At 42.2% G+C, this 18,985-nt stretch overlaps 2 protein-coding genes across 3 annotated transcripts in view; one reads left to right on the top strand and one right to left on the bottom strand.

Moving 5' to 3' along the window:
- Window positions 1-18,985, bottom strand: part of LOC125239766 (1-phosphatidylinositol 4,5-bisphosphate phosphodiesterase epsilon-1-like) — a 234,420-nt gene that overhangs the window by 52,399 nt on the left and 163,036 nt on the right. The window contains exons 24-26 of the mRNA XM_048147438.1: window positions 13,843-13,973; window positions 13,577-13,670; window positions 5,327-5,422 (exon numbers count right to left, since the gene is read on the bottom strand). Of these exons, the coding sequence (XP_048003395.1) occupies window positions 5,327-5,422; window positions 13,577-13,670; window positions 13,843-13,973 (321 nt within the window). The remainder of the gene's footprint in view (window positions 1-5,326; window positions 5,423-13,576; window positions 13,671-13,842; window positions 13,974-18,985) is intronic.
- LOC125239765 (cleavage stimulation factor subunit 1) overlaps window positions 14,473-18,985 on the top strand; it is a 35,357-nt gene continuing 30,844 nt past the window's right edge. For both annotated transcript variants that reach the window (XM_048147437.1, XM_048147436.1), the window contains exons 1-4: window positions 14,473-14,621; window positions 16,487-16,570; window positions 17,400-17,503; window positions 18,607-18,761. In XM_048147437.1, coding sequence (XP_048003394.1) covers window positions 14,542-14,621; window positions 16,487-16,570; window positions 17,400-17,503; window positions 18,607-18,761 — 423 coding nt within the window. In that variant the 5' untranslated portion in view covers window positions 14,473-14,541. The remainder of the gene's footprint in view (window positions 14,622-16,486; window positions 16,571-17,399; window positions 17,504-18,606; window positions 18,762-18,985) is intronic.

The raw sequence follows: 18,985 nt of genomic DNA, 5'->3' as shown, positions 1-18,985 counted from the left end.
ACTAGGAATATAATTATAATACGTTACTAGTTTAGTTATATAATTATATCACTGGATTAAACTTAGTCTAGGGATATAATTATAATACGTCTCTAGTTAAGTAATATAGTTATATAACTGGATTAAGTTCAGTAGTATAATTGTAGCAGTGTAGTGCGGGGGTGCAGTGGAGACTTTCATACCTCGCGCTGGAGTCTGCATATACGCTCGCGATGACATCTGTTGTCGACGTCTCGGTTATCTTGAAGACCCCAGTTTGTCAATTCTGTGGTGGCTGGTGGATTTGGGCGTGCAGAAAATTGTCTACGCTCTTGTCTATCGGTCGCACAGTGGTGACCAGGAGACAACTAGGCTTTTCAACCACCTTAGCGAAGCGGCGGGTGTGGCTCAGCAACGATACCCGAGTGCGCAGTTGGTCTTTCTGGGGGACTTTAATGCCCATCATCAGGAATGGTTGTGCCCATACCAAACTACGGATCATGCTGGGAGAGAGGCTCGCAAGTTCGCATTATCTCTTGACCTCACCCAGCTGGTCCGTGAACCAACTCGTATTCCGGATGTTGCTAGTCACGCACCCAACTGCTTGGACCTTCTGCTGACAACCGATCCAGACAGGTACAACGTGTCAGTGTCGTCCCCTCTTGGGACTTCTGATCACTGTCTGGTGAAATCTATATCGACCCACTCCCCTCCTGACCACAGCCCGAGAGGTTCGCGTCGAGTGTGGCGATACAGGTCAGCAGATTGGGATGAGATGCGGCATTTCTTTGCATCTTATCCTTGGCAGCAAACCTGTTTCACCAGTGATGATCCGTCGAGCTGCGCGGAAGCTGTTACCGGCGTGGTCCGCCAGGGCATGGAGTACTTTGTGCCCTTCTCTGACGTCCCAACTGGTGCAGCAGCTCGCCCATGGTTCAATGCAGAGTGTGCTCAGGCTGAGGCTCTCAAGCACTCTGCCTATCTATCATGGGCTGATGCTCGTAGTCGCAAAGCCAGCAAGGATGTACGCGATAAGAAGCAGTGTTTCAATAAAGCTGCCAAGTCCTGCAAGAAGGTTATTCAGAAAGCCCGATTCCTCCACGTTAGCCGCATTGGGACCAAACTATCCTCGTACCCGTCAGGGAGTAAGGCGTTCTGGTCGCTTGCGAAATCGGTGGAGTCGAATTTCTGTCGTCCTTCGCTACCTCCCATGCTCAAGCCGGATGGGTCACTGGCGCACACTGCGATAGAGAAAGCAAACTTGTTTGTCTCCCTATTCGCGGAGAATTCACGTCTAGACGCTGGTACCGCTATTCCGCCCTTTTTGCCGTATTGCGGGGCTTCAATGCCCGAAATCAAAATACACCAAAAAGAGGTGTTGAAAGCGATGCGCTGCCTAGACGTCAAAAAAGCTAGTGGCCCAGACGGTATTCCAGCTATCGTGCTCAAAACATGTGCCCCAGAGTTGTCACCAGTTTTGACGCGCCTGTTTAGGCTTTCTCTCAATACGGGTTTTGTTCCCGAGACGTGGAAGCTTGCCAATGTGCAACCAGTCCCTAAGAAAGGGAGTCGTGCCGACCCATCGAATTATAGGCCCATCGCAATCACCTCCATACTCTGTAAGATTATGGAGCGTGTATTGAACACCAAGCTTCTGGCGTATCTCGAAGGTAACGATCTCCTCAGTGACCAGCAGTACGGGTTTCGTCGTAACCGCTCCACCGGGGACCTTCTGATTTACGCCACCCACCTTTGGGGTGAAGCCATCGAAAGGCATGGTGAGGCTTTGGCTGTGTCCCTCGACATTTCCAAGGCCTTCGATAGGGTTTGGCATGACAGCCTTATTGCCAAGCTTTCCGCATACGGGCTCCCTCCTGGCCTGCGCGCTTGGATCACTGATTTTCTGAGGAACCGATCCATTCGAGTAGTCGTTGACGGCTGCTCGTCCGATCTTATGGAGATTACTGCCGGGGTTCCTCAGGGGTCAGTTCTCTCCGCGACTCTCTTCTTGCTGCATATCAATGATCTGCTCAAGCCCGGTATCTTGGGGTATGCAGACGACAGCACAGTCACGGTGAGATATTTGTCCGATGCACGGGCCAGTGCCAGTGTAACCCAATCCCTTAGAGAAGGTATGTTGGAGGAAACGAACTCGACTCTGAAAGCTGTATCCGATTGGGGCCAGGCCAACTTAGTCGAGTTCAATGCCTCAAAAACGCAGGCGTGTCTCTTCTCCGCCAAACGGAGTCAGTTCACCCTGGCTCCTACTTTCCGGAATGTATCCGTGGCAGTAACGGACCGCCTAGAGTTACTCGGGCTAACGCTCAACTCAAACCTGAACTTCGGTTCTGCTATTGAGTCCAAGGCTAAAACTGCAGCAAAAAAACTTGGCATCCTTTTTAAAGTGAGGCGGTATTTCTCGTCGGAGCAACTTCTCTCCTTATACAAGGCGCAAGTTCGCTCGTGTATGGAATACTGCTGCCACTTGTGGGACGGCTCTGCCAAATACCAGTTGGCAGCCTTGGACTCAATAGAACGTCGAGCTCGTAGACTCATTGGCGACGTTCCGGCAGGCAAGGCAGGATTACAAAGCCTCGAGCATCGCCGTCGAGTTGCGTCCTTGTCCTTCTTCTACCGGATACATTCTGGAGAGTGTGCACAGGAACTGCATGACCTGGTTCCTCCTTCCCCGTTCCATCACCGGACAACCAGGCGCGGGGAGCGGTTTCACCCTTACGTTGTCGACCTACCTTTCATTCGCACGAAGAGGTTTGCCTCTTCTTTCCTAATGCGAACTGCTAAGGAATGGAACATGCTCCCCTCATCTGTATTCCCGGGCGAATACAATCTGGGTGAATTCAAGTCAAGAGTGAATAGGCTGTTACTGAACCAGTGAGCTACAACCTCGGCCTTGTCGTCACTTTCCATCAGGTGCGACTAAGGTCAATCACTGGCCAGTTTATAATAAAAAAAAAAAAAAAAAAAAAAAAAAAAGACGGGGGCGGGGGCTTACCCGCTACCACAAGGCAGTCGTTCGGCATCAGTTGTCGTTCATGTGAAGGTTGCGTTTTCGTGCACAATTATTTATTGAATTTTCGAACTATTTTTATAGTTCTAAGTATACCAAAAAAATTCAAAAACACCCTGATGTCGCGACTCTGTCCGTCCGTCTGTGTGTTTTGAGAGAATAAGCACATTGAATTGGAAATAATTAACAAATTCTTGCCCTAAACAATTCTTCACTGTGGTTTGTTTACGTTAGATAAGGAAATACAATAGTACCATGGTTTCAAGCAATGTTGCAAATTACACTATTTGCGATAAATATCATGTTTATCTTGTCAGATTAAATTAAAACTGCCATCGCACAAATCCAAATGCAGATACAATTCAAAAAATGAATAAATCGGTTATTTTGAAAAGAACCGGGAGCACCGGTTCCTAAATTTTTGTCCCGGTTCTTTCGCCACCATAAAATTACCGGGATTTCCCGGGAAATCAAGAACCGGGAAATACCGGGAGCATGCAAGCATGCGGGAACTGTTACGTTTTAACTAATATAGCTTGGATTCGTTTGTTTAGTAACCAAACCTTATGTACTATGTTCGATACAAAATAAACTTTGTTCTAACGTCAGTGACGGTGTTGTTATTCCAAATCGTCCCGCTATACGTATTATAAAACACTGATTTAAACTTTCACGATTTTGACACATATTTAAAATTGCAAACGGGACTTAATACATAGTAATACGCGATTAAGTCCCGTTTGCAATTTTAAATACCGTATTATAATTATATTCCTAGTAAGATGGTTCTGAATCGCTCCCTTATATTCCTAGGGTTATAACTATACCTCCGCCGCACCGCTGCACTCCTGCCTACAATCATTTCACTAAACTGAATCCAGTCATATAACTATATGACTAAACTAGTTTAGTATTATAGTTATATTCCTAGTAAGATAGCAATTAATCGCTTTCGTTTAACTATGTTACGACGTATAATTATATTCCTAGGGTTATAACTATATAACGGCTTTATCTATCTTACTGCGACATCTCTAATCATTGTAGTAGCATACTTTAGTTAGAACTTAGAATTAGTATTATCAATTGTAATTGCAGTTCAACTTGTATGTTGACGTGTAAAAGTGCCCCTGTGGCCTATTTGCTGAATATATGATTTGTAATTTATTACACAAAATTAGAGTACGACATAAGTATGTCGTCAACGTGACTTATGACCGTGAACTGTAGGATCCAGAAAAATTACGAGATACTGCTGATTCGGTCACCTACTTAAGAATGGGAGACGATCGGGCATCAACAGAGCATCTTTGGGAGAACCGACTGGTCAGAAGGCCAGTCATTACGGCCAGAGCAACGAGCAACCTGGGGCCCGTTTCTCGAAAGGTACAAGCCTTGTATTACAAGTGTGTTTCCATGACAACCCATACGTTTTGACAGTTCGCGCACTTGTAATACAAGGCTTGTACCTTTCGAGAAACGGGCCCCTGGTCGAAGCGTCGGAAAAAAGGTCAAAACTGTCCATTCACTCAAATCAAGTGTGAACAGGCATCTTCTGGTCGAGCTCACTCCATCGTAGGCCATCACGTCTTTGCCTTCGGCTAGTCTGTGACCAAGCGTAAGCCCATTTATAATTAAAAAAAAATCACAGGACGGAGGCCAAGAATAATTTTGGGTCAGTGAAGAACTTGGAGGTGGAAGAGCTAGTGGGCGAGCTCAACGTCATGGGCAGAGCAAGGCTTCTCGTCTGCGATGGCTCGGCCATGTGGAGAGGATGGGAGAGGATCGTGCGGCCAAAAGAGCTCACTTGTGGCGATCTACTGAAAAACGGCCGGTCGGAAGGCCCAGGTACCGATGGATCGATGAGGTCCAGAAAGACCTGTGTGATCTTCAAGTGACTGAGTGGCATCAGATCGCACAGGATACGAGCGAATGGCGGAATATAGTGTCGGAGGCCAAGATCTGCTTCGGGTTGCTGGGCCATCGCAAGAAGTTTTTTTTATTTATTTATCTTCGCCAAACTGTCCATACTGAGATGCCTCAATCTCACCGTCCAAGGCCCTAGGTCACGCGGCCGCGGTAGACCTAAGAAGCGCTGGCTGGACGTCATGACAGCGGACATGAAAGAGAACAATCTCTCACTTCAGGATGCCGAAGACCGGGCAAAGTGGAGAAGGCTGAGCAGGAAAGCGAACCCTGGAGCGAGGCCGGGAAAACGCTAGGTTTAAGAAGAAGATCCTCGCCAAACTGTAGCGTTTGATGGCGTTTGATGATTTGTAAGTAAGTAAGTCAGATGAAGCTAGATCTTTTAAACCTTACCTTATATTTGAGCTGCTCCGGGCTTGGAAGTCTGGGTTCGTCCGTGTAGTCGACTTCGAAAAGGAACGATGTCACCAACTTGTCTCCGAACACTGCCTGGATGAAGACGGCCAATACAGTAAAATATAATAGACTAAATGTGGCTCTCTAACGCAGAAAGGACCCTTATTAAGTTTTCACATTATCCGATCCCATATCCGACCGACCGGGTGTAGGACCGATACCCTAAGTATACCTAATTTAAAGCCGCCATCTTTGACTTTTGCCTTTGACATCCGATATCGGATCGGATGATGTAAAAACGCTCTTATGCTACAGGTGCAAATGGATCTTTTTACCAGCAATCTGCTAAAAAGAAGCAATTATTTCACACGAAGTATAAGGAATCTAAGAGCATTTTTCTCTTTCCTTTACTCATAATACTTATTTTACAAAAACAAAGACAGATGCCAAGTTCAGTCTTCTCCTAGCATATAAAGACCGCTTGAGATTTTGCATCAAAAGGTTTATTGTTAAGTAGGTAATTGATAAAACCGGCCAAGAACGTGTCGGACCACGCTCAGTGTAGGGTTCCGTAGTTTTCCGTATTTTTCTCAAAAACTACTGAACCTATCAAGTTCAAAACAATTTTCCTAGAAAGTCCTTATAAAGTTCTACTTTTGTGATTTTTTTCATATTTTTTAAAAATATGGATCAGAAGTTAGAGGGGGGGGACGCACTTTTTTTTCCTTTAGGAGCGATTATTTCCGAAAATATTAATATTATCAAAAAACAATCTTAGTAAACCCTTATTCATTTTTAAATACCTATCCAACAAATATCACAAGTTGGGGTTGGAACGGAAAAAAATATCAGCCTCCACTTTAGATGTAGGGGGGGGGTAACATATTTGTCCATTTTTTATTTTTGCACTTTGTTGGCGTGATTGATATACATATTGGTACCAAATTTCAGCTTTCTAGTGCTAACGGTTACTGAGATTATCCGCGGACGGACGGACGGACGGACGGACGGACGGACGGACGGACGGACGGACGGACGGACGGACGGACGGACAGACAGACATGGCGAAACTATAAGGGTTCCTAGTTGACTACGGAACCCTAAAAAGCGAGCAATCGTATAAAAATGCGTTCATTGCTGTATGCTTACTATTAGAGTATCAGGCGAGCAGATAGTACTTAAGTAGTCAAAGTTTGTAAGCATCTCAAGGTTTCAGGATCGCTTAATTAGTTCTCAAAGTCAAAGCGAGCTTTGTAGTTTAAACTCCCCTTAAACATATTCAGGTACACATGCTATTTAACAAACATAATACCTATCAAGCCTTTGAAACGCATGTGCAAGATCAGCATTAGTTACAAATGAGTAAACGTGTGCAGGGCACCCTATTAGGGCAAAGCTTTGATCTTTGGAGCACGCACTGATGAGCAATTGAGCTTGTAAATGATTAGTTCCGTATAATTTACTCGCTAGATAAAGTAAACGAATTGAAAACGAAGGTATCTTGTACAACTTTTGTAAAGTTTATAATTGTTCAACTTTCGTATGAATATCGGTTTTTTAAAGAAACAACACTATTTTGTCTTTAGCTTCCGGTGTGTTTAGCCCGGCACTAATCATTTCCGGTAGCCATTACCTCACATTCTTTTCGCTCTCGATCTAGCTTGCGAACGCGTCGCTGCATTAAAATTCCCATTATTGCTAATTAAAATAGTTAAAGTCACATTTTCCCAATAATTATCGTAAAATTAAGTTTAAACTCAGTGCTAGTCACATTATCAAAGTGGACAGGAAGAAAGCTCTGCTCCAAGAACAGTTCTGGGCTCGAGGAGACGGTAAGCCGGGCCCGCACGTGCGCCTTGCATACCAAGGCTGATGGTAAGCGAGCAGAAGCCAACCCACTGGAACCTCATGCTAAGAAGGTATGTGACATATGCACTGTTTTTTCCCCAGTAAGTGTTTTGTTTAAATCTCTAAAATTTCGAGTTATCTTTGTCAATTTCGTCTTAAAGATATTTTATTAAATTACAGTCCGCTCAATTAGTTCATCATTAAACATTTGTTCCTTCGGCCGGATCCGTTGAAAAGTTACCTATTTTTAGTAAAATATCAAATTTGTCGTGTCGTAATATTTTTCTAATAAATTGGTGGGTAAAACTTTAATTCTCGATTCGGTTAATGGCTGACCGGAAGTGTGACTTTTATAGTAGAATTTAGTTAGGTTGGTAGCAGTGTGACAGTTCGTTCAATCCGCTCATCTCGTTCGGTCTTAGTCTATGCTTTGGTGTATGGCAACAATTCGGTTGTCATCTCATCTGTCATTGTCAAAGTCAACAAGTTAATTTTATTGAGTAACGTAAACTGTTTATTTATATTTTCGTTCTCGTTTTTCGATAAATCAACAGTGATTATTACGTGAAAAATGTCGGACATTGATGTGAGCAATAGAGACGTTGACATGGATAGGGTTGAACGCAATTACGCGGTTATGCGGTTAGAGTTAATCTTTGATTGTATAGATTTAGAGGGTTATGTCGCGGCCGACTTAAACCCAATAGTTGAAGACTTTCATCGTGCCCAAAAGGCTATAATGAAGAAAACAAAGGATGTAAATACGGAGTTCTCGGTTACTGTCGATTTTGAACAAAAGGTAAAGTCAATCTTGACAAGGTTAAGGAAAGCTGAGCCTGTCATTACAAGCAAACATGAAACTGTTGACAAACATGATAGTAGTGATAATAATTCAGCGAAGTTACCTAAAATTGTTGTGAAACCATTTGATGGCTCCTTGCACAATTGGTTGTCATTTAAGGAACTCTTTGATTCCTTAATTCATAAAAGGAATATTTCGAACATTGAAAAGCTGCATTATCTTATGACATCGTGTCAAGGTAAGGCTTTAGATTTGATTAAGAATTACCCAATTTCGGACAACAGTTACATGGATGCTTACAATGCTTTAAACAAGTTTTACAATAGAAAACGGCAAATTGCCTTTGGGTACTATGAAAAGATTTTACTTTGTGAACAGGTGAAGACCAAGTCTTCAACTGAATTAGAAAAAGTTCATCGTGTTTTTAGAGAAACATTACAAGTGTTAGAAAGATTCGACTTACCCGATAAAAACTTTATGTTATTTCATCTGTTGTGGGGAAAATTGGACAAGGCGACTCGGGAGGCCTTCCTCCTCGAGTTCAATTCCAATGAAATTCCAAAGTTTGAATTGCTACAAGAGTTTGTTGAAAAACAAGTCCGCGCTCTGGAAGTAACGGAGGTTAAGCCCGTAACAAGTGCCATTAAAGGTAAAGGCAAGGTAACACTAGTTGCCACACAACAAAATATATGTGTTTTCTGTACTGAACTGCATAATTTAGAAAATTGTAAAAAATTTAAAGTTTTAGACACTTCGGAGCGGTTTAAGGTGGTGAAAAACAAGGGCTTGTGTGTTTGTTGTTTCTCCAAAACTCATAAAGTTAAACAATGTCGATCGGATTGTCGGTGCAGTATATGCGGTTGTTCCCACAACACTTTATTACACTTTGGAAAAAGGGAACCGGCTTCGCCAGAGGCTGAACCAGCACCTCAGCCAACGGTGAGCGGTTTAAATAGCAAAGTGACTTTGACGTCGGTCCAAAGTAATGGATTAGTTTTATTTGCTACTGCTCGGGTAGCTGTTCGGGATAGTTCAGGTAATTATCAAATAGCTCGTGCTCTTTTGGACGGTGCTAGTGGTGTCAATTTTATTTCCCATGACTGTGCTCGAAGATTAGGTTTACAGGTAGATGATACTAGCGAGCCAATTACTGGAATTGGACTATCTGAAGTTGCACCTAAGGGTATGTTATCATGCTCTGTTAAACCTATTGGATCAGAAATGGTTAATTTTGACTTCCAAGCGTCAGTGCTTCCAGTTATCTGTCCGGAGCAACCATACTATAGAGTCAATACATCGGAATGGCATCACATTCAAGGTCTACCTCTCGCTGACCCTGACTTTGCGAAGCCGGGCCCAATAGATTTACTTTTAAATGCAGAGATCTTTGCATCTTCCATTTTAAGTGGTAAGAAGGAGGGCCGGAAGGGGCAGTCAAAGGCTTTGGAGACTGTTTTCGGATGGGTTCTGATGGGTGACTGTTATGCCTCTCGTACACAATCTTTCACTAATTGTCGGAAAGATTGTTTTTTCGTGTCGAATGCTTCACAATCAAACTTGTCGCTGTCGTTGGATGATTCTCTTAAAAGGTTCTGGGAACTAGAAAATATTTGTGGTCCGAGTAAACCTATCTTGTCGAAAGAGGATCAACTATGTGAAGATAACTTCCGTGCAAATTATTGTCGCACGAGTGAAGGCCGGTTCGAGGTACCTCTACCTTTCGTCGATCCTTCGAACAAGCCTACCTTTTCGCACACTCGTGAAATTGCAATGCGGAGATTTTTTCGTTGGAACGCAAGCTTACAAAGCATGCGGATTTTCGTAAAGCTTATGCCTCCTTTATGGAAGAGTATGAGGTCAGTGGTCATATGGAGCAGGTTGCGCCGCCTGTCTCTAGTGTCGGGAATTTTAATTACATCCCACATCATGGTATTTTGCGCCCCGAATCTGTCAGTACACCTCTGAGAGCCGTTTTTGACGCAAGTTGTCGTGACAGCAATGGGATTTCGCTTAATGATACACTACTAGCTGGACCTAAGTTACAAACTAATATTTTTGATGTCCTTACTAGGTTTCGATGGCATAAAATAGTCTTTACGGGTGACATAAAGGCCATGTATCGTCAAATCCTCGTGCCAAACGAGGACGCTGAGTATCAGCGGATATTGTGGCGACCTTCGACTGACGGCCCAGTTAAAGACTATCGTTTGCGGACGGTAACTTATGGTGTGAAATCGGCTCCGTATCAAGCTTTGCGCACAATAGCACAGATAGCGGAGGAGACTGCTGACTCCTATCCTGAAGGGTCACAAGTGCTTGGGAGAGACATTTATGTTGATGATGTCGTGACAGGCGCTGACTCTATTGAGCAAGCTTTAAAAATTAGATCAGATTTATCTGAAATTTTGTCGTCGGGTGGGTTCCATTTGAGAAAATGGACCTCCAACCATAAAGGTTTTATCGTTGACCTTCCATCTTCTGAGTTGTATTCGAGTGATTTTAAACATTTTGATGAACTTTCGGATTTGTCCCTTAAAATATTGGGATTGTTATGGCGTCCACAAACAGATTCGTTCCAATTTGAGGTTGCAACACCACGTGATCAGAAATGTACTAAACGTACTATTTTATCGAATATAGCGCGCATATATGACCCGCTAGGATTCTTATGTCCTGTCACGTTTCACGCTAAATATTTAATGCAGGTCTTGTGGTCATCTGGGGTGCAATGGGACGATGATGTTCCAGAAGCAATCACATCAGAATGGATGAAATTTACCGATCAACTTCCGTCGTTGAAATCTGTCGTTATTCCCCGTCGCATCATCCATTCGTTTGTTTCATTACAATTGCATGGATTTTGTGATGCGTCGGAGCGTGGTTACGCTGCTGTCGTCTTCTGTCGTGTCGATGACACACAAGGCTCTACTTTTGTAGAGCTTTGCTGTGCCAAAAGTAAGGTTGCGCCTCTGCGTAAATTATCAATTCCTCGATTGGAACTGCAGGCTGCCGTGTTGTTGGCAGACCTGATGCAGTCAACACAAGAGGCATTAAAACCTCTCTATGTTGTTCAGGAAATATTTGCATGGTCAGACTCGACCGTAACGTTAGCTTGGATTAAGTCGTGCCCTTCACGCTGGAAAACATTTGTTGCAAATCGTGTGAGCCATATCCAGGATCTTGTTGCTCCTGATCGCTGGCGTCACGTCAGTACACACCACAATCCTGCTGATGCAGGATCCAGGGGGTTACTGCCTGAAGATTTGGTAGAGTGTGATATTTGGTGGAAGGGTCCGTCGTGGTTGGTAAAGGAAGAGAAGGATTGGCCTTGCTCACCTTTGCACGATCCAAGCAATGACTGTATTGTAGAGGAACAACGTATTTGTAGCTTACTCGTGACGGCCGATCCTAACTTAATTGATGAAGTCCTTAGCAGGTTCTCCTCGCTTTTCACATTAAAGCGTGTGTTAGCCTACTGTTTCCGTTTTTTACGGTCAGCTAAGGATGGAAAAGTTGTCGGATCTCTACAGTCAGCTGAAACCACTGCAGCTCTCATGTTTTTAGTAAAACATGTGCAGCTCACTTCGTTCAGTGTAGAGATCAATCAATTAAGGGAGGATCGTTTGAACGCATTGCCAAAGGGTTTGCGCAAGCTTTCATTATTCATTGACAGTCAGGGTATTGTCAGGGTGGGCGGTCGCTTGGCAAATTCTCCTATTAAATTTTCTGTCAAACATCCCATTTTATTGCCTCGCTCCCACCGACTCACTATTTTAATAATTGACGAATATCATAAAATATTTTTACATCCAGGTGCCCAAACTTTACAAAATTTACTTGCGCAAACGTTTTGGATTTTGTCGCCAAAGCGAGCAATTCAGGCAGTGATTGGAGGCTGCGTGAAATGCTTTCGTGCCAATCCCTCTGCGGCATCTCCGCCGCTTATGGGAAATTTGCCTACTTTTCGCGTCTCGCAAATTAAACCTTTTTCGAGTGTCGCCATTGATTATGGAGGACCATTTGATATCGCTTTCGGTCGTGGCCGTGGTGCGAAAACGTACAAAGGTTACATCTGTGTTTTTGTATGTACTAGTACCAAAGCCATTCACATAGAGCTTGCTTCAGAGTTGTCGACAGAAGCTTTCCTCTGTGTTCTTAAACGGTTTGTCGCTCGTCGTGGTCGATGCAGTAACATTGTCTCTGACCAGGGTAGGAATTTTGTGGGCGCTAGTAACTATCTTGGTTCACTCATGAAAGGTGCTGCTGATGCCCAAGAAATTAAATTCTCGTTTAACCCTCCGGGTACGCCTCATTTTAACGGATTAGCTGAAGCCGGGATACGCTCGGTTAAGACTCACCTCGCACGGGTTGTAGGTAATCAAAGGTTAACCTTCGAGGAATTTTATACAATTCTGACTCAGATTGAGTCTATGCTCAACTCTCGTCCATTGACACCTCTTAGCTCGGATCCTAGTGATCTCTCAGCCTTAACTCCAGGCCATTTTTTAACTCTGGAACCGTTGTCGATTGTCCCAGAGGAAAATCTTGTAGATAAAAAAGTAAGTGTCTGTAATCGTTGGAAAATGATACAGAAAATGCATCAAGACTTCTGGCGTAGATGGCACGCTGAGTACGTCCATACTCTACAACAGAGGACTAAATGGAATAAAGTAAATACAAACATTGTCGTGGGTTCCTTGGTCTTGTTGATTAACGAACAGACAAGACCTTTAAAATGGCCCCTTGGGCGCATCGTTGCTCTACATCCCGGAGTTGACGGTGTCTGTAGAGTGGTCACAATTCAAACTGCTACTGGTCAGTACAGAAGACCAGTTGTGAAGCTGTGTCCTTTACCACTTTCAAATTAACTTTCGTCGTTCTAGTATTATCACTTAGTTTAACATTATAGTTTTTAAGTAGTTTGTCGAACTCTAGCACTATTTGTAGAGTAAATATTGCATATTTAGGTGAGCGGTATGTTCAACTTTCGTATGAATATCGGTTTTTTAAAGAAACAACACTATTTTGTCTTTAGCTTCCGGTGTGTTTAGCCCGGCACTAATCATTTCCGGTAGCCATTACCTCACATTCTTTTCGCTCTCGATCTAGCTTGCGAACGCGTCGCTGCATTAAAATTCCCATTATTGCTAATTAAAATAGTTAAAGTCACATTTTCCCAATAATTATCGTAAAATTAAGTTTAAACTCAGTGCTAGTCACATTATCAAAGTGGACAGGAAGAAAGCTCTGCTCCAAGAACAGTTCTGGGCTCGAGGAGACGGTAAGCCGGGCCCGCACGTGCGCCTTGCATACCAAGGCTGATGGTAAGCGAGCAGAAGCCAACCCACTGGAACCTCATGCTAAGAAGGTATGTGACATATGCACTGTTTTTTCCCCAGTAAGTGTTTTGTTTAAATCTCTAAAATTTCGAGTTATCTTTGTCAATTTCGTCTTAAAGATATTTTATTAAATTACAGTCCGCTCAATTAGTTCATCATTAAACAATAATATTATTTTCAAAGCACGTTCAAAAGTTTAGTTTTTATGTTCGGTAAAAGATGGCGGTAAAAACAGTACAAATAAAATGTTTTACTGACCTCAAATGTGCTAGCCATGACCTGTTGTTGTGGCAAACTGCAGTGGTTTTCTATGCTCAATATCAGAGGGTACGGCGAAGCGATGAATGCACTCCTGAAAAGCATTAAAACTAATAAATACTGTAATGGCAATATTCTTGACGAACATATTGGATCGTTCTTTCCCGCCTGAAAATAAATCAAGGCCATAGACAAATTCAGCCAGGCCAATTCTAAATAACGGAAGTTACAAAATAACGATCGTTAATAACGCGTTATTTTTTTACCTTTCGATTGTTTCGACGACTCTTCGAAATGGAATTTTTGTGGTAAATGTGTGCCCATGATAAATAACTGGACTGCCGTCGTCGCCATCCCAGCAATCCAGTTCGACGCAGCGGCATCCTGTCAGCAATACCTGTTGAAATAATTAAAAAAAACTTTTTATTCTTTGTAATCAAATTTTTATACGGGTACAGAAAATTTTTAATTCAAGAACATAACCAGTTTGATCAGCCGATTATCGATTGAATGAAAAATATTTCTTCGTTTATATTTCATTTTGGATTAAGTTGAAAAAAAAAGTGTTACTAATTTATATGTAAAGCAAGATAATTAGCAAATAACAAGTAAAAAAAATGTTAACGTTATTGTTTGAAACAAAGTTAGTCATCAGTAGTCCCTACAGCGCATGTCTGTAGATATTGATTATAATTTACCGGCTTACCGCCATAACCGGCATATTTCTGTTGAATAGTGCCAGTAGTGTGTACTGGACTTATCAACAGAACTCTCTAGTCGATTTTGTTTATAGTTAATCGATAACAATAATCGCACAATCAAGCCGCACCGGAAAACCATAGACAAGAGAATCTATTCATAGACAAGCAAGTATATTTTTTACGTTGTTGTCAAACATAAATTTAACCTTTACCACCGGCGAAAATTTTCCTAATTTGTAATTCTTTTCTAGCTTTTGAGACAAAATGAAGGAAAATAATGGACAAGACATTGATACCAGAAACGTTGTTAAGAACAGGGAGTTGCTCTATCGCTTGATCATCAGGTAAATTGTTATATCGCTTGAGTACCAATTACTCGATTATTGTTACGTTTGCACGTAATTTTCAAAATTGTTTTAGTTTAAATAGTTAACTTAGGCCAGCGTATATGTGTTGAAATCATTTTAATGGGTTTTACATTAGGTTCATTGTATTTTATCTTCGTTTCAACTAAGTGAGGTTATGTTTTATTTGTTAAATGTTTTCGAGATATTTATACACTTATCCAGAAAAACCAGATAGAACCAACTCAATTACATATTAGATTTATGTAAAATACACACATACGAACCTCATACTAACCAACAAAAGCTTTTCGATGTAACAAGATTGACATCATAGTTTAGTATAGATTACCTACGTTATTGTTAGTAAATCTAATTGTATGAAATATGATACGCCATACACATAGCTATGCAGCAATAAAGACCATAGCTTGGTTTTTATTGAGTTAATACATTGAAATGCCCCTGCAAGCATATTGAATTTTATATGAAATTGCCACTACTCACATCAACAACTGTTTGAACCTTTCTTGCTTTAGATACACGATTTTCAGTAAAATCTCAGCTACATTTAACACCTTCGCTGCGGCAATTAACATAACTCGTAATTAACCATACTTCATAAGAGGTCTAAAGACCACAAGCGTGGATCCAGCTTCGTGCCCAGGGGGGGTCACGTGGTAAAGGCCCAGGGCCCCAGGGTGGTCACGTGGTCTATTTGTATGGCCAACTTAGGCTCCAGGGAGGGGTCATGACCCCCATGACCCCCCTGGATCCGCGCATGAGTGAACATGTTAAGTAGTAAAGTTTGTTACAGCATTTTAAGGAATTTAATGTGACAATGCTAATCAAAAATGCTTTGTCATAAAATGTTTAATAAAAAAGTAAAACATACATACATACATACATACAATCACGCCTGTTCCCCAGAGGGGTAGGCAGAGATCACGGATTTCCATTTACTACGATCCTGACAAATCACTTTCGCTTCACACACTTTCATAACGTTTCTCATACACGCTCGTCGGTTTCGAGTACTTCTGACCTGGCCTTTTTGCAATATTTCCCCGATTTGAACAAGAAAAGTTCGCCTAGGTCTTCCACTTCCAACTGGCACTCCACACTTCTCTCTTATCACGCTATTTCTGATACTAACACTCAACTTCACACCAGCCATGCTTCTTAACGCTCTCATTTCCACGGCATTAGAACTTTAGTTAATAATGCTGTAAAATTTAATAAAAATAGTATAAGCAAACCTCACAGTGAAGTTATTGTTTAAGGCAGCATGGCCTGTGTAGACTCAACTCATCAAACATACTTGATTATTTGCAACTGCGCCGGTAGGCTAGCGGTAACGTGCGTGCGACTTTCGTTCTGGAGGTCGCGGGTTCGAACCCCGGCTCGCATCAATGACTTTTTCGGAACTTATGTGCGAAATGTTTTGATATTTGCCAGCCGCTTTTTGGTGAAGGAAAACTTCGTGAGGAAACCAGACTAATTCCAATAAGGTCTAGTTACCCTTCGGGTTGGAAGGTCAGATGGCAGTCGCTTTCGTAAAACTAGTGCCTATGCCAAATCTTGGGATTCGTTTTCAAAGGACCCCAGGCTCCCATGAGCCGTGGCAAATGCCGGGATAACGCAAGGAGGATGATGATGTTTGCAACTAAAATACCTATGATTAACCTTTCAAAAGGTATGAGACCTCAAATATGAACACTCAATTTTAAATTATGCCAAAATTAATTAAGGTGTCATTTAAATATTTAAGCTAGCTCCCTGGGGATCCCGCGGGGCTTGAAAAGTTAAACAAATCTCCACTGACTATGTTGTTTAACAATAATAACATGTGATCTTTCTTTCAGCCAACTGTACTACGATGGCTTCCAGCCCATAGCCGCAACGTTGGCAGCAGCTGTGCATGCAGAACCTTGCCCTCCTAGCGACAGGTACCTACTTGTAATAATTGTGTACAACATGACATAAACTAGCCTAGTGGTGTGCAAATTTGATGGAATTTGAAACACTTCCCGGTCTCCAAATGAGCTGGAATTTTGCACACATAAAAAAAAATCGTTTATTTTCAAAATAAACCCTTTTTTGACAACATTAAATGTGAGTGTGCACGGGAAAACGTCCCACTTTGGCGATTGCTGTAAAGCCGCTTGTCAGTTTATTCATATAACTATACAAGTCAATTTCGCCATAATGATAACGGGCATAGTGGGACGTTTTACTAAACACACTCACAAATCTTCTGCCAAACTGCAGGAGTTTGTTGGCATAAATCACGATATGTAAATCATGTGACAATGCAATATTATGGTAATATTGGAGCTGATATGATGGAGCAGAAAGGTGGTCATAGGAACTCTGTTATGAAACGTCATATCCCCATTATGTAAGGGGTTTTTAGAAACGTCTTTGAGAGAAGTAGATGACTGTTGAAAAAAGGTAATAGTCGCTGATAGAAGCTTGTGCCAAAAATGAAATGTTTGCAAATTTGACGACCAGTCTGGCGCAGTCGGTAGTGACCCCGCCTGCTGCGCCGCGGTCCCAGGTTCGAATCCCGGTAAGGGCATTTATTTGTGTGATGAGTACAGATATTTGTTCCTGAGTCATGGGTGTTTTCTATTTATATAAGTATTTATATATTATATATATCGTTGTCTGAGTACCCACAACACAAGCCTTCTTGAGCTTACCGTGGGCCTCAGTCAATCTGTGTAAGAATGTCCTATAATTTTTTTTTTTTAATATGTCTATTCTTTGTCCAAGGCTGCTGAATGTGATGATGGTGGGACTCCAGCACGAGCCAGATCGCAAAGACCGTTTGGCTGCCTCCAGCGGAGCTGAGCATTTGCTCGGAACTACAGGATTTGGTGAGTTTACATTCAGTGATACAGGCCCGTTTTTAACCTTTTTTCCAGCCCTAGGATGTTTCATTGACAAACATATGTGTCAACGCGATTTACACTCTATACTAAACCACACCTCAAACACTGGCGATCAAATATATGAAAGATGCGCGTTCCTAGCACAGTCTAAGCTCGTTTAGGTGACGTACATTAACAAAACAACAGGTGGTCTTATCGCCTCGTTGTGATGTTCTTGTCTAACTTAAGGGGTTTAAAATGTGTACAAAACGAAATTACGTTTTCCCCTCACTAGCTCGGAAACACGTGTTTTGTCCTTTAATACCAGCGGGTAAAAACGCATTTTATCCACTAGTGGGTAAAGTAATTTGACCTTGAATAAAGTCAAATTAACTGCTTTAAAATTGATAAAAGTAGGTGAATCTAGTAATAAAGATGATTTACCACCTGTGGAACTACTGGAAGCAGTTGAACGCATTTTTTGCTTTGTAGTTTCCTCGCTATAGTGAGGGGAAAAGTTTTGTGCTACACTCGGGTGCAAATGTATTTTACTTCTCGTGTGTTAAAAAACTCGCAAGTTCAGGATTCTATTCTCGAACCACTCGCTTCGCTCGTGGTTCAACTATAGAATCCTTTCACTTGCTCGTTTTTCAATTTCACACTCGGCGTTAAAATACAACTTTGCCCCCTTGTATAACAAATAACTATTGTTTCGAAAATATTTCTGTTTAAGAAAAGTAGTCATTAGTATAGAGGACAAATGTAATATCGCAAAACTTGATACAGTTATAAAAACCCGATTAAAATTACATTATATTGACATAAACGACCGGTCTGTCTCAGTCGGTAGTGACCCTGCCTGCTAAGCCGCGCTCCTAGGTTCGAATCCCGCTACGGGCATTTATTTGTGTGATGAAAACAGATAATATTTGTTCCTGAGTCATGGAGGTTTTTCTGTGTATATAAGTATGTATTTATCTATTTGAGTATGTATCTATCTATCGTCGCTTAGCACCCATAGTACAAGCTTTGCTTAGTTTGGGCCTAATTTGATCTGTGTAAGATGTCCCCAATATTTATTTATTTTATTATTAAACATTTTCCAACAGACTTGGAGTACGAAATGGACGCATCCTCTCTCGCGCCCGAGCCAGCAACCTACGAGACAGCTTACGTAACGTCACACAAGATGGCGTGTCGCGCTGGCGCCTTTAGTGCCTGCGGTCAACTGGTGGCTACTGGCAGTGTGGACGCTAGTATTAAGGTTAGTGCGTAAATTCGCCGCTAGATGTCGCTGATCCCTTTGAGCAAAATGCTACATCGCGCTGTTAAGATTTTTCCGGGTGTCAAAGTAAAATCCTTGCGCTCTTAGTTATAGTTTGTGTGCTATCTGCCGCTAGATGGCGCTGATCCTTCCGAACGCGAAACTACTAGAGCTCCTGGTCGTGACCGTGTTTCGTGTACCCGTAGCCGAATCTCCGTTGCCGT

Source organism: Leguminivora glycinivorella, chromosome 26 (genome assembly GCF_023078275.1).
Source record: "Leguminivora glycinivorella isolate SPB_JAAS2020 chromosome 26, LegGlyc_1.1, whole genome shotgun sequence".
Taxonomy (NCBI): domain Eukaryota; kingdom Metazoa; phylum Arthropoda; class Insecta; order Lepidoptera; family Tortricidae; genus Leguminivora; species Leguminivora glycinivorella.
The sequence above is the reverse complement of the archived record's forward strand: the minus strand, read 5'-3'. Positions and strand labels throughout refer to the sequence as shown.